This window comes from Ovis aries, chromosome 4 (genome assembly GCF_016772045.2).
Source record: "Ovis aries strain OAR_USU_Benz2616 breed Rambouillet chromosome 4, ARS-UI_Ramb_v3.0, whole genome shotgun sequence".
NCBI classification, from domain to species: Eukaryota; Metazoa; Chordata; class Mammalia; order Artiodactyla; family Bovidae; genus Ovis; species Ovis aries.
Genome location: NC_056057.1, coordinates 105,154,702 through 105,170,464, shown reverse-complemented (window position 1 = coordinate 105,170,464; position 15,763 = coordinate 105,154,702). Strand labels below are relative to the sequence as shown.

The 15,763-nt window shown below is 43.6% G+C and overlaps 1 protein-coding gene across 8 annotated transcripts in view; it reads left to right on the top strand.

Annotated features, from left to right (window-relative positions):
* Positions 1-15,763, top strand: part of SLC37A3 (solute carrier family 37 member 3) — a 101,956-nt gene that overhangs the window by 43,466 nt on the left and 42,727 nt on the right. For 6 of the 8 annotated variants that reach the window (XM_027968871.3, XM_042248919.2, XM_042248917.2 and 3 more), the window contains 2 exons: positions 1,904-1,969; positions 3,955-5,321. In XM_027968871.3, coding sequence (XP_027824672.1) covers positions 1,904-1,969; positions 3,955-4,047 — 159 coding nt within the window. In that variant the 3' untranslated portion in view covers positions 4,048-5,321. Of the gene's footprint in view, positions 1-1,903; positions 1,970-3,954; positions 5,322-14,336; positions 14,434-15,763 lie in introns of those variants that run through there. The other 2 variants (XR_009600456.1, XR_009600455.1) reach the window with 1 other exon arrangement.

Sequence of the window (15,763 nt, the reverse complement as noted above, 5' to 3'; positions counted from 1 at the left end):
TGGGTGGGTCTGGAGAGTGATTCCTAATGGGTTTCTCTTGGGGTGATGAAGATGGTCTCAAATTAGATTATGGTGATGGTTGCACAACTCTGTAAGTATACTAAAATCCATTGAGTGATATGAGCTTAGTATTATGTAAATTGTATGTCGGTAAAGCTATTTAAAAGATAAAGTAGCATTCAGAGAGTTTGGAGGGCCACTGTGCTTCCTCTGAGGGGTGATTACACCTCAGCTTTTTTGTTTTCCATAAGGCCATCCATGCTAAATCACTCATGCTAAATTAAATTTCTAATTTCTCCCACTTAAAAATTTTACTAATAATGTGATCAAAGAACATGGGTTAAATGATCATGTTGGGTGGTCAGCTGAGTTTTGAGAAGGGTACCAAGACCATTCATTGGGGAAAGAGTGGTTTCTTCACTAAAAGGTGCTGGGAAAGCTGGATGTACACATTGCAGAATAATGAATTTGGACCCTTACCTTACATTATGTACAAGAATTAACTCAAAATGAATCACATACCTATAAGAGCTAATAAATCTCTTAATAAGAATTAATAAAACCCTTAGAAGAAAACATAGGGACAACTCCTTATGACAGATGTGTACCAATGGTCAGTGAACCCCTGAAAAGATTCTTAGCACCCTTAGTCTCTTAGGGAAATGCAAAGGAGAAACATGAACTACCACTTCACACCTGATTAGGATGTCTGTAATTAAAGCAAAGTAGAACAAAGTAGTAAGTACTGGTGAGGATGTGGAGAAATTCCATACAGTGCTGGTAGGAATGTAAAACCACACAGCTGTTGTAGAAAATGCTATGATGGTTCCTCAAAAAGGCAAACATTAACATATGACCCAGCAGTTCCACTCCAGGTAAGCTGTACTCCAAAGACTTGAAGACAGTTTCAGTTATTTGTTTGCCATTATTCATTGCAGCATTATTCATAATAGCCACAAGGTGGAAACAACTAAAATGTCCATGGATAGATGAATAGATAAACAGAACGTGGTATATCTATGCAGTGGAATATTATTCAGCCATAAAAAGGAGTGGAGTTCTGATGTGTGCTTCATGAATGAACCTTAACAACATTGTGTTGAGTGAAATCAGCTGCACACAAAAGGACAGATTGGGTGGTTCTACTTAACACAAAATACCTAGAATGGGCAAATTCATAGGAATAGAAAGCAGATTAGAGTTTGTCAGGGGCTGAGGGGACGGGCCATGGAGAGTTCTTGCAGAGAGTTCATAGGTGCAGAGATTCTGTTTGGGGTGATGAAAAAGTTTGAAAATAGGTAATGGTGATGATTGTGCAAAGACATGAATGTATTTGGTGCTGCTGAGTTGTATGTACAATGAAAGTTTGCTAAAATGGCAAGTTGTATGTTATATGTATTTTACCATAATTTTAAAAAAGAAAATGGGTTAAAAGCTACTGGGTACATTTTAGTAATTGAAAATAAAAGAATATGCTATAGAGTGTCGAAGTCATGCAGTAATCCTGTGAGCAAATAGTGTATGAAAAATGAGTGGTATACTTAAAAGATGAAGTATTTTTAAAAGCATCAGTTACAGTACCTTTCACTGGAAGAAGCGATGATGAAACAGAAGTAGCTTGAGGTTGTTCATCATTCTCTCTTAATAGCAAAGTGAAAAAAATATAGACCTCTTGGACTTAGGCCTTCCGTTCCATTTTTTATTTGGATTCTGCCAGCTTACCAAACGAAGGCTGTCAGTAAAGCTTAATTAGGAGCACGCATATGCAGGAGCACTAAAAACTGTGAAACATTATACACACCCTGACTCCTTTCTCATTTTCTAGAAGAGCCATGTTTCATCTACTTTTTAGCCACTTCATTTTATTAATTTATTATATTGTGATTTCTTTTTTCCCTTTTAGTATTTGGTGTCTTTGATCCAGGACAACCTGGGATGGATGTGGGTTTTCTACTTTTTCATTCTTATGGTAAGTATGTGCCTCTTCTTCTTCTTCTTCTTTTTTTTTTTTTATGAACTAGTAGTTTTTTTCCCTTAAGATTTACGTATTTATTTTATTACTTATCTTTGGCTGTGCTGGGTCTTCTGCTGCGTGGGCTTTTTTTAGTTGAGGTGAGCAGGAGCTCCTCTTTGTTGTGGTGCGTGGGCATCTCATTGCAGTGGCTTCCTTTGTTGCAGAGCACAAGCTCAGTAGTTCTGGTGCCCAGCCTTTTTCTCCGCATCATGTAGGATCCCAGATCAGGGATCGAACCTGTGTCCCCTCTACTGGCTGGTGAATTCTTAACCACTAGTCCAACAGGGCAGTCTTAAGCTAGTAGTTTTTTAAAGTAAATGAGTTCAAAACATTTACTTAAATCACTGTTTGGTTTTTTATTTGTTTGTTTGTTTTAACATTCAGAGTAGTCTTTTTTGTTGTTGAATAATTGGCTTAAAACAAATGGCATGCATTTGAGATATAAAATTCCGGAAGGTTTAACATATGTCCATACACACCTGTGAAAACATTATCCGGATCAGGGCAGGCAGTATCCGTCACTCCCCAAAGTTTCCTCACAGCCCCTGTGTCATGCCTGTGCCCCACTTCTCTTCGCCATCCCACCTCTCTCCACCGGGCAACTGCTGGCCCACGCTTCTGTTGCTGTGGACTACTCTGCATCTTCTTGCGCCTCATACGCATGGAATCATACACTCCATGTCTTTGTCAGCTCCCTCCAGTCAGCATAAGCATTCTGCAGTTCATCCGTGTTGTTGGATGTGTCAGTAGTTCATTTCTTCTTGCAGTTAGGTTAAATCACTTCTTAAGCCAGCAACACTGCTGACTGCTTTTAAAGATTCTTTTGTGAAAAATAGCATCTTCCTATTCTAAAAGACACATTCATTTTTCAAGGAAGGAAAGGGCTGTTACGTTTGCCCTTGACCTGAGTCTAATGAGTATTGTCATTCATGATTCCAGAAAAAATGATGAGAGACTTACATCCGCAACTGTTAATCAGGGTACTCTTCCAGGGTACTCTCTGTCACTAAATATAATTTGGGAATTCTGAAGGAAATGTGTATGCCAAACCACGTAGGGTTAAAAAAGAAGCATTACTATAATTAACACTGTGGCGTGCAAGTTCTAAAATGAACCTTGAGTCTCTTGAGAAAATATCTGTTGCACCTTAGATATTCTTCGCTGGAACTCTGTATTTTCTGAGAAACAGCCAATACAAAATAAGGCCTTGTGCTTTTAAAACATTGCTCTCTGTTGAATAAGCACGTGACGTGTTCTTACCACGTTATTGAGACAGTGCTCGAGACTGGTCTACTTGAGAGTCTGGTGACAGCTTCGTGCACCAGAGGGTGTATTTAGTGTCCTTCCCCTCAGTTGAGAGTATCCTAATTGGAGGCAGCCTCCATCGCCCAAGTCCAGACATTGTCCTCCAGCCTTGTCCAAAGGGCCTTGGAGACAGCTCAGCACCTGGAATCCCCTGGAGCAGCCTTAAGGCTTATGTTCTCTGCTATCACAAAGGATGCTTCCGTTAGCTTCACTGGTTTCTGGCTCCTAAAGGCTTGGCCCTATAACTCTTGTGTTCCTCTTCTGATATCCGCCCTAAGCAGAGGGAGCTATCTCCTGATGTACCTGCTGGTCTGATCATACCAGAAATTGTCATGGAAAATGGAATCTGTAGGAAGAAACACTGTTTGAAATCTGAGCTCCAGTATCAATTCTCTGCTCTACTTATAGCAAATTATTTCATTAGGTTCTTTTTTTGAGGAGACTGTAATGTTACATTAAGTATTTTGTTACAGTAACTGTAATTTTCAAAATCATTTTCTGTTTCATTAAAGATTGAGTTATCTTTGTACGAAGTCAAAAAGAATGTAGTCCAGATTCCTTATTATGTTCAAATGATGAAGCGCTAACAGAATTAAATTATCACTGCACATTTAATGCTCTTTTTCTCTTCACAGACAAGTTGCACAGTTCTGTTTATTTCACCATTAATAGTGAGGGAAACATGCTCTCTTATGCAAAGACGACAAACTCGCATATTGAGTGAGTGACTGACTGGTGCCCACAAAAGAACGTCCGGACTCTTACTTCTTTTAATTCACCCTATTTTGGGTTTGTCTTAACTCTAACATAACCTCAGATTGTCGGGCCTCTTTCAGCAGTGTCAGCCCCCGGAGATGCTGACCAGTTGAAGGCTGGGTGGCTTTTTCTACACTACAGGAATTAATGATTTTTATTTATCGCTGTTGTTCCGTGAATGTACCGAATGGCCTGTGAATCTGCCAGCAACTCTGTTGGCCTGTGGAGGTTCATCCTTTTAACCGTAAATGCTTTATTGAACTTGGACCCTTGTCTGGAAAGCTGAGTGACCATGAGGCGGTCGTGCCCGGTTTGTAGCAACGACACATTCCACGAATAGAAAGGATCGTTGCATTTTGCTTCGGTCGTGAGTTTACAGAGAGCAGCTCATCTCTGAAGCATCACTTCCTGGTACAGCACTCCAGCTGGGTCCAGCGTAAGCCTGTCTTGGACAGAGAATCCCTTAGTTAAACTCTAAGTGGGAAAAGTCACACTACGTGCCGAGTGGCTCAGTTACTTTGTGTCTGCTCTGAAGTCGATCAGCTCCGGAAGCAGAAATATCTTCCAGTGATTGTCAGCTGTTCTCCTCCACCTTCGTTCAGAATTACCTTCAACTCCTGAAAGTCTTTTGGCTTCCTGTCAAGGACCATGAGGTACCTCAGTTGTGAACATTCCAGGATGTAATTTATAACCGAAGTACTCAATCCCAGGCTTGTTCTCTGGGAACTTTTTAGGATCCACTAGGAAGCCAGTTGGCTTAGCCCTATTTTCAGAGGCTTGGTCTCTGTCATACCCGGGTTCCTTGCGTTACCTCAGCAGAAGACTAGAATTAGAGAACAAGGAAAGACCATTTGGCCTTCTATGCATGAAGTACATGATGTTGAATCACAGTGGATTACTAGGGCCTGAGAGGTATCTAGATATCTATTCTTTAGATGTTTGTAGAATATACATCTTCAAGGCTGTGAATTCTATACTAATTATCAATATTTTAAGGTCATCCTGTATATATATTTTAAATTATGAAAGTGAGCAGGCGAAAAATGTGCAATTTTGAGGGCTGCCTAATTTACATGGAGTTAGGGGAAAATTTTCAACCTCTTGCTTTATACTCTCAAATGTGTGTTTATGAACTTGTTAATGTTATTTAATCAAGCAGACTTCCAATCAGTTAACTGCTCATTACTGACAGAAAGGGAAACTTTTGAAACACAGAAAGGGAAAATAAATTGACTTTTATAATAAATATCTGTCCGTCTGGTTATTTTCTTTATACTCTGAGCTCCGCATTGTAGAATGTGACTCATGCCTGGAGAGTTCGTGCTCCTGAGTGTCCCCTGCTGACCAGCCACTGACCCCGCCGGACTGCCGGATTGTACAGGCCTACGTCTGCTGCCCTCTGAAAAAGCCTCCCCTTCTTTGTGCAGGCCTGTGCTGTTTGGATGAGTGGCCTAGCTGTAGTTTAAGAATCGTCTGTGGGTGAAGCCCGTTTTGGTTATTTAGCCGCTTGGTGACCTTTGGCTGAGAGAATTTCCTCTCCCCTGCCATGTAATCAGTGTGGTCACACCTTCGTATCCTGACACCAACCATTGTTTTCTTGCCCCAGTTTAAACTTAGCTGGACGAGTGTTCCTCTGACCTCTCTGTAGCCCCCAAGCTGTACCTGCAATGAAATTATAAATAAAATAACTCCTTGGCATTGAATGAATTATATCTTGCACTACGGGTAGATTACCTATTGTTCTGGTTCTGGCAGTCTACGTGCGGATTAGCTTTAAAGAACTCATAAGAGTTGACCTCACGTTCTTGCTGTTTTTCCCTTGAGGAAAAGGCCATCATGAAGGTAGTTTGGAAAAGCGTTCTCTGAGGCCTCGATCTCTGACAGGATGCTCTGGCCTGCCTTTTCTGGTCACGTGGTGGCTTCTGTTCTCCTGTGGATACTAAGTTGCTTCAGTTGTGTCCGACTTTTTTGTGACCCCATAGACTGTAGCCCACCAGGCTCCTCTATCCGTGAGATTCTCCAAGCAAGAATACTGGAGTGGGTTGCCATTTCCTCCTCCAGGGGATCTTCCCGACCCAAGGATCAAACACACGTCTTTTCCATCACCTGTGCTGGCAGGCAGGGTTTTTTTTTTTTTGCCACTAGCACCACCTGGGAAGCCCTTTCTCCTTCCTTATCATTTCAAAGGGAGAAGGGCCCCTCTCCACTCCGGCTTTCTTTGCTGCTTCCTGGAGGATGGTCCCCACGGTCAACACTCACAAGTGTCTTGAGGGCCCACCCCTTTGTGTGTTATGTTCAGCGAGACAGAGGGTACAAGATGTTCTTGTCCACTCCTTCCCTCTCCTTTTCAACCTTCGACGTCCTCCCATCTCCCACGTAGGTAGCTGACACAGCCCTTTCTTATCCCGACTAGTTCTTCTGACTTATGTCCTATTTTCCTTTTCAAGACCAAGTCCTTTGCGTTAACAGATGGTATCTGCTGCCTTCCTGGCTGTTGTACTTCCTCCTCAACTAGGGAACTAACTGTATTTCCATTCATCCAGGACAGTCCTGGTTTACATCTGATGCTCTGACATAATGATGTCATAATTAACAGCGCCTCTCTGCTCTCCCAAGTATTCTAGTTTGGATATCTTACCCTTAACTTCTGACCTTTTTTTTTGTATCACTACAGAAACAGTGCAACGGGATGTCATAGAACTTAGCAATCTCTTTTTTCTCATTCCTTTCTTAATCTTCCTCTTAAACTTGATGCCGGTAACCCTTTCGTCTTCTCCAGGACTTTTTTTCCTTTGGCTTTTACGGCATTTCAATGTATTGAATCTCCTTACCGCCTGTTTTTTTTTCACTGGGTTCTCTTCTCTGTTCATCTTCTGCTAGTTTCTGTAATAGGGGTCACCAGCTTTCCCAGAGAGCTGTTCTTAGATCCTAACAATAGTTCTGTTAAGTCCTAAAGAGAGGTATGGCACCTGTTTACATAATACTATCTGGTGTTTAGTTAAGAGCAAGTCTCAAGGGAAGTGAGCTCAACTTATGTAGCCTCAGTCCCCATCCTGTCCCCACCCAGACCACACTGCCAATTGCCTTCATGAATGGTTTTCAAATTTTCCTAAGTCAGAAGCCATTTTGAGAATCCAAAACGCATGTACCCTCTCCCCAGATCAAACATTCAAGATTTGTTACAAGGGGGCTTCCGTGGTGGCTCAGTGGTAAACAACCTGCCTGCCAATGCAGGAGGCTCAAGTTCGACCCCTGATCCAGGAGGTGCCGCATGCCGTGGAGTGACAAGCCCGTGCGCCACAACTAGGGCCTGTACTCTAGAGCTGCGACCGCAGAGGCCCGTGAGCCCCGGAGCCCGTGCTTCACAACTGGAGAAAAGCCCTCGCAGTGACGAAGACCCAGCACAGCCAAAAGTAAAAGCAAAATTATTAGAGAGGAAAAAAAAGACTTATTACAGGGTGTTCGTGGACCAAAACTTGAAGCCAATCCTTGGAACACAAAGTTAGAAACCTTGGTTGAGAGAATCGGGTGTACCTGTTTGCCCGAGGTTTCCCACAGCCCAGCTTCTGTCTATTTCTTAATTGAATCTCCCACTGTCCCTCTACACGAACTTGCTACAGAATCAGACTGGTCATCTTAACTGTTGTTTAGTTGCTAAGTTGTGTCTGACTCTTTTGCTTCCCCATGGACTGGAGCCTGCCAGGCTCCTCTGTCCATTGGATTTCCCAGGCAAGAATACTGGAGTGGGTTGCCATTTCCTTCTCCAGGGGATCTTCCCAACCCAGGGATGGAAACTTGTGTCTCCTGGATTGACAGGCAGATTCTTTACTGCTGAGCTACCAGGGAAGCCCAGTCATTTATTAGTTGGCTACAAATGGCAGTATTTATGTCTTTTTTTTTTTTTTTTTTGGTAAGGAAGTACCAGTTTTTTGGTTTGGTTTTTAGATGAAAAAAAGCTTAACTGTGATAGAATACATGTAACATAAAATGTATGCTCTTAACCACTTTAAGTGTACAGTTCAGTATTTACTGATATACTCACACTGTAGTGCTTAACGTCTTGTGTTGATTCACACTTTGTATCCATAATACCTCTTTTTAACTCTCTGTTTTCTGAGTCTTACTTTTCCTTCAAGTCTTGGCCAAGCAACATGTGGTCCAAGAACAGCTTCCCAGCCAGCCTTACTAGCATCCACTGTCTCGCCTTTTTTTGGTAGTGAGCGTAAGATTACTTACTTGGTGCTTAGCTGCTTACCTATTTTTATATCTGACTCTCCAAGGAGATTATTGGTCGTTTTCTCCCAATGCCTAGTTTCTTGCATGGTTGGTGCTGAGTAAATGTTGATCATGTTGGAAAAGGTGGAAGGAAAATGAGAGTGGAAAGGGCATCTAGTGGGTGTGTCTTCCTGACCCTGCACCTTGCCCTTCCTCTTGCTTTAACTAGGATACCGCTTCCTGCAGTGAATGGCCAGGTTACTTAAATTGAAGTATAGTTGATTTAGAATGTTGTATTAGTCTCAGGTGTACAGCAAAATGACTCCGTTTTATATCTATATGTGTGTGTGTATCCTTTTTCAGATTTTATTCCTTTATAGGTTGTTAAAAAATATTGGGTAGACTTCCCTGTGCTATCCAGAGTATCTGTTTTATATATAGTTCTGTGTATGTGTTAATCTCCATGGAGCTTTTCCTGTTTACCCCCTTCTAATGCTCTTTCTTTCCTTTGAACTTCTTGAGCCATTGCAGGTAGACTATGAAGTCTGCCCGGGCTGAGTGGTTTTACTGCCTTATTTTATTCTCTGATTGTTTCTGGTTAAGTTGTCATTTCCTCAATTACATTGTGAATATGAAAGAGTCAACTCCATGTCCAAGGTTGCAGCAGCTATTTAATCAAGACAGCTGGTTTACCTTCCCGTGTGTGTGTTCATGTTCCCGTGTGTGAGTTCCCGTGTGTGTTCCCATGTGTTCATGTTCCTGTGTGTGTTCGTGTTCCCGTGTGTGAGTTCCCATGTGTTCCCATGTGTTCATGTTCCCGTGTGTGTGTGCCCGTGTGTGTGTGTGCCCATGTGTGTGTGTGTGTTCGCTTAGTCACTCAGTCATGTCTGTCTCTGTGACCCTGTGGACTGTAGCCTGCCAGACTCCTTTGTCCCTGGGATTCTCTAGGCAAGAATACTGGAGTGGGTAGCTGTTCCCTTCTCCAGGGGATCTTCCCAACACAGGGATCGAAACCTGGTCTCCTGCACTGCAGGCAGATTCTTTACTGTCTGAGCCACCAAGGAAGCCCCATCTTCCTTTTGCTTTTCTATAAATGCCCCAATCATTTCCTGTGACCAAGTTTGTTTCAGCATATATCCAGAATAAATCAGATTCTGTATGAAATTTATATGTGTGAACACAGATAATACAAATTAAATTGTTATATATGTGTTATAAATAATTCTAGGTGACTATGTATATATATAATAAAACTATGTGGTACTTTCAACTGCACACACGCATATAACTATATACAAATGTATGTGTAAGTCAAGACTAGCATTTGAAAGGGCATTCTGTGCTTAAGCCCCAGGGGTGTGGTCTTCCCACCATCACCAGAACAATGCTTCATGTGTGTGCACCTCTTTTATTTGTTTATTTTCAGCTTCTCATCTCCCTGGCCTCATTTCCTCCCTCCCTCCTTGCCTGCCTTCCTTCACACGACTTTTGCAGGTGCCCTCCTATCCATCGCTGTGTCCTACCCCCTGTGACGTAGGAGGGGATGGATCTGGTCCTTAGACTGGAGAGCTAAGGCTCTGAGAAGCTCATGGCTTTGCCCGGGGACACACATCTAATATCGGACAGCAGGACTGACTCAGAACCCAGGTCTTCTGACATCAGTGTTGGTTTCTGTGATGCCACGCGTCCTCTTCTCGTTTGACTTGAATCTTGTCCTAGGCTTCCTTCCAAGGTATATGGTGTGCTAAAGCTCTTGTCCTCTGAGCTGCAGTCCCGCAGGTGAGAGGCCGGCCAGACGCTGCGAAGCTTTGTCTTAAAACTGCCTGCCGCCTCGCTCCTGCTGCTGGGCTGAGTGCCCCTCCGCGCTCCAGGTTTGCCTTTTTAAAGAGCATCTCTTCCCTCTTTCCTGGTCCTTCCGCCTGAGGCTCGGGAAGATCTCCCACCCGACAGACTCTGGTCTTCCCTCCTCTCGGCCGTGGAGTGCCACGTGCCCACCTGAGCCAGCTCTGCCCCTTCGTCTTGACCACGGTCCCTACTCTTACCTTGTTCTTCATTCATGGCCAAGTTGCATAGCTTGCGGGATCTTAGTTCCCCAACCAGGGATTAAACTGGGTCCTGGCGGTGAGAACTCTTGAGTCCTAACCACTGGACCGCCAGGGAGTCCCCTTACTCGTCTTTCTTTTCTTAGGATTATCTGTTTGTGGCTGTGCTGGGTCTTCCTTCCTGCGTGGGATTTTCTCCAGGCGCAGCAGTGGGGTCTGCTCTCTAGCTGTGGTGCATGGCTTCTCACTGCGGTGGCTCCTCTCGTTGCAGAGCACGGGCTCTGGAGCACAGGCTCAGTAGTTGCGGTGCATGGGCTTAGTTGCTCTGCAGCACGTGGGATCTTCCTGGACCAGGGATCTAGCCTGCGTCTCCTGCACTGGCAGGCGGATTCTTTACCACTGACCCACCAGGGAAGCGCCCGCCCCCCCCCCCCGCCCCCGCGCCCCGGCCGCACCCTTCTTGCTAATGAATGTTTAACTCGCTTTGAATAACGGTCTTGCATCTAAAGTGCCATGAGTCAGCTTTTTCTCATCTGCCACTGCCCTCCGATTAAAGAAATAGCTTATTTTTCCTTTTTGTCCTTTCCGAAATTAGGTAACAAGTAAAATCATTTGCAACCATTTTAAATCCCCTTGAAGCCCAAGGAAGTTGCCATAACTTCATCATCAGTGAAATACTCGTAAAAATGCCACCCCTTTGGGTGAAAATGTTCTTGTGGATTGTAATAGGATAACTGAATTTAGGTAAAGCCTTTCATTTGAGCGCTTCTAAGGCCCTCAGCGTGTTTAATAGCTATCACCGCGCCCCAAGGAGTGACATCAGGATACGATTGTATGTGTCTATGCGTGTTTGCTTATTTACTTAGCATTTTGTTTGTTTTCTGAGGCTCATCATAGAGTTTCAGGAACCTAACTATTGCTGTGGATTCCATTAAAAGAAATAATACCTAAGGAGTAGCGTACATAACTTGCCTTTGTTGCATGGGATGAAGATGTTAAAGAGGTTACAAAAGGTAGAGAGACTGCTCTGGAACCAGGAGGGTGGGGCTAGGGGAGGAAGGAGCAGTGACTGAAGTAGAGGCTGCAGGCAGACTCGTCCCCAAATGTGCCCCCAGGTGTGAGAGAGGTTTCGTCCTTGTTTGCATTACTAGGTCGATTCTCCTAAAGATGATGATTTCTGTGAACAAGGTCTTGGAGAGAAGATAATTTATTAGAGCTTTGAAAATTCCAAACAAGCCTGTGCCATGTCTGAGGGAAAGACCCTTAATTAAGACCAAAGCTCCCGCTCTTGGTCTCTGCAGTCACTTTGAGGCTGTTGAGACAGCGTCTGGATAAAGGGATGGGTTACTTAAGAGAAGAGCCTTTTAGAGAAAAGCCTAGCAAGATTTTTTTTTTTTAAGCCATCTTAGTTCCCTGACCAGGGATCGAACCCATCCGCCTGCAGTGGAAGCGTGGAGTCTTAACCACTGGACCACCAGGAAAGTCCCAAAAAACATTAGCAAGAGTGGCCCACAGGGATGACCAGCACTGGCCCCCTTCCCACGTGTGTCTGCTGTTTGGCTTTGGCACAGCACCTCACTTCATGCTGCAGGATCTAACTAATAAGGCGATTTATGAAAATCAGCATTTATATTTTCCTCTTTCTACTCCCCAACCCCCCAAAGAGACTGCTCTTTGCTCGGGGGCTCCTTTCTTTGCCTCAGTTGCTCACACCTCTGGCCTCAGCAGGGGGAGACAAAGTTCCAAAGACCCTGCCCACTGCACTTCATTTCATTATTACTTTACATCCATCGGCTTTGAAACCCTCCTGGCTAGTCATTCTCTCAGAAGTTCTCAGTCCACCCACCCGCCCCCATCCCCGCCCCACCAGCCTCTTATCACCACAGCCTGCCTGCTTCATTGAAAGATCAGGACTGTCCAGAGGGTCTCTGCTTGGACAAGTCTCTCTTCTGCACAGGAACTGAGGCCTTAATGTCACTCTAAATTCCACTCCTTTTGATTACCTGTTCTCCATCTCCCCCCGCCCCCGCCCTGCCCCCACCCCAGTTTGTCAGTTCTCTGGGCCTCTCTGGTGAGACTCTCGCCCTTGCTTTGCACATCAGTTCTCTGAGTGGATGCTCTACCCATGTGCCCCCCAGCCAGGCCCTCCCACATGAGGCCATTCGTTGTGGGAGTGCTCTCAATAGAAAATGAGTTCTACTGAGCGAAAGTCTTAACAGTTCTTCCAGTGGTCCTGATTCTCCCTTCCAAAACAACAGTGAAATTAAATTCAAGCCACGAAGTTAAAAGACACTTGCTCTTTGGAAGAAAAGCTATGACCAACCTAGACAGCATATTAAAAAGCAGAGACATTACCTTGCTAACAAAGGTCTGTCTAGTCAAACCCATGGTTTTTCCAGTAGTCAAATATGGATGTGAGAGTTAGACTATAAAGAAAGCTGAGCGCCGAAGAATTGATGCTTTTGAGCTGTGGTGTTGGAGAAGATTTTGAGAGTCCCTTGGACTGCAAGGAGATCCAACCAGTTAATCCTAAAGGAAATCAGTCCTAAATATTCACTGGAAGGACGGATGCTGAAGCTGAAATTCCGATACTTTGGCCACCTGATGCGAAGAGCTGATTCATTGGAAAAGACCCTGATGCTGGGAAAGATTGAAGGCAGGAGGAGAAGGGGATGACAGAGGATGAGATGGCTGGATGGCATCACCGACTCGATGGACATGAGTTTGAGCAAGCTCTGGGAGTTGGTGATGGACAGGGAAGCCTGGTACACAGTTCACGGGGTCGCAAGAGTCGGACACAACTGAGCGACTGAACTGAAAGCAAGACAGGTCTATATTTTCCCTTGATATATTGAAGACAACTTCCATCTTTCCCTTTCAGCTTTTTATGCTTCTAATCTTAAATCTTCATTGAAGCTATTCTCCCTGCCATTGCTTCCTGATCAAAGCTGACCATCTTCATTCTCTACTTTTGATGTTGTAACTACCTTCTTATTCTTTGAATTCTGTTTCTCTCCATTTTGATTCCCCCCCTTTCTTCCTAATCCTCAATCCTAAGAGAACTCTCCAGACAAAATTGTTTCATCTTCTGTGTTCCAGACACTTGTTCATACTCTATTTTTAGTTTTGTCATCACCTGTCTGCAAAACTCTAGCAAGTCAGGACTACCTTCTCATCATTTTGAAAAATCCTCTCCTACAGTGCAAGGCACATGGGAGGTAGAACTTAAATGTTTAATTTTCTCCGTGCCTGTTCCGGTACTTCTTTTACACGGTTCACTTCTTCATATTTTCCTAAAACCTCCCGATGACTACCAGATTTTTCTCACTAGCCTCTATTTATTACTCATTTTCCAATCTTAAATTGCCTGGTGATCACCCCCAACATCCTGCCAGCAGCCCAAAGTAATAGAGTTCATTTTCTCACCCCAGTTCTGGCAAAGCTACTTCCCACATACTCTCCTTCTGGTCTTGCTTAATAAGTTGCTTGAAACATTTCTGGGTAACCTTAGGCGTCAAGACACATTTTGATCCTTATTCATTAAGGGGCTGTCTTATTAAGTGACTGAGAATTTCCACTGAGCCCTAATTCTCACATTTCCTGAGCTGGCTTGAATTGTCAGTGGCAACACCATCAGCCCCAGGCTCACAGCCTTAAGGATACTTGCTGCCACATCTTTCCCTCGCTCCTTGTCCACAGTCTCCAGGTGTTGCTGATTCTTCCCCCTTGCTTTTCTTTTTTTAAGATTTTTATTGGGATGTGTAGTTGATTTACAATGTTGCTTGTGTTTCTGCTGTACAGCACCGTGAATCTGTTATACAACTGGCTTGCTTTTTGAACTTATTTTGTTGATTTCTAAGTCAATTTCCTCTACCTGAATTATTCTCAAGGGCCTTATTTCTAGTGTTCCCCCTTCTAGTCTTCCCTTTTCCAGTCTGCCCCATGCGCATCTCTTAGAATAATCCTCCTAAACAGTATTTTTGTATTGTTTTTCTCCTGCTCAGCTATCAAAAGGGGGCTCTCTTGTTTCCTGGGTTAATGTTGACATCTTACATGATCCTCATCTCTAACTAGAAAATCTGAGACATCAGAGATCTGAGGGTAAGTAGTAGTGATACTTCTCTTCTGCTGATTTTTTTTTTTCACCGCACCACGTGGCTTGTGGGATCTAGTTCCCTGAGCAGGGATTGAACCTGCACCCACTGCATTGAAAGGGCAGAGTCTTAACCATAGGCCACTAGGGAAGTCCATATATATATATATATAAACTTTATTGAGATATAATTTGCATATATATAACTCACCCTTCAAAATATACAGTCGTTTAGAAACTATACTTCAATAAAAATTAATTAAAAAATTGAACAATGGTTTTAGGGATAGTCACAGGTCTATCTAATTTTAGAACGTTTTCATCAATCCCCAAAGAAACCTCATATCTCTTAGCAGTCATTCTAAATTCTATTCTCTGCTTCTCCAGTTCCTGACGACTCATGATTTACATTCTGTATCCATGGTGCATGTTCAGTCGCTAAGTTGTGTGCTACTCTTTGCGACCCCATGGACTGTAACACGCCAGGCTCCTCTGTCAGTTGGTTTTTCCACGCAAGAATACTGGAGTGAGTGCCCAATATGCTACTGGAGATCAGTGGAGAAATAACTCCAGAAAGAATGAAGGGATGGAGCCAAAGCAAAAACAATACCCAGTTGTGCATGTGACTGATGATAGAAGCAAGATCCGATGCTGTAAAGAACAATATTGCATAGGAACCTGGAACGTCAGGTCCATGAATCAGGGCAAATTGGAAGTGGTCAAACAAGAGATGGCAAGGGTGAACGTCGACAGCGAACTAAAATGGACTGGAATGGGTGAATTTAACTCAGATGACTATTATATCTACTGCTGCGGACAGGAATCCCTCAGAAGAAATGGAGTAGCCATCATGGTCAACAAAAGAGTCCGAAATGCAGTACTTGGATGCAATCTCAAAAACGACAGAATGATCTCTGTTCGTCTCCAAGGCAAACCATTCAGTATCACAGTTATCCAAGTCTATGCCCCAACCAGTAATGCTGAAGAAGCTGAAGTTGAACGGTTTCATGAAGACCTACAAGACCTTTTAGAACTAACACCCCAAACAGATGTCTTTTCATTATAGGGGACTGGAATGCTAAAGTAGGAAGTCAAGAAACACCTGGAGTAACAGGCAAATTTGGCCTTGGAATGCAGAATGAAGCAGGGCAAAGACTGATAGAGTTTTGCCAAGAAAATGCACTGGTCATAGCAAACACCCTCTTCCAACAACACAAGAGAAGACTCTACACATGGACATCACCAGATGGTCAACACCGAAATCAGATTGATTATATTCTTTGCAGCCAAAGATGAAGAAGCTCTATACAGTCAACAAAAACAAGACCAGGAGCTGAC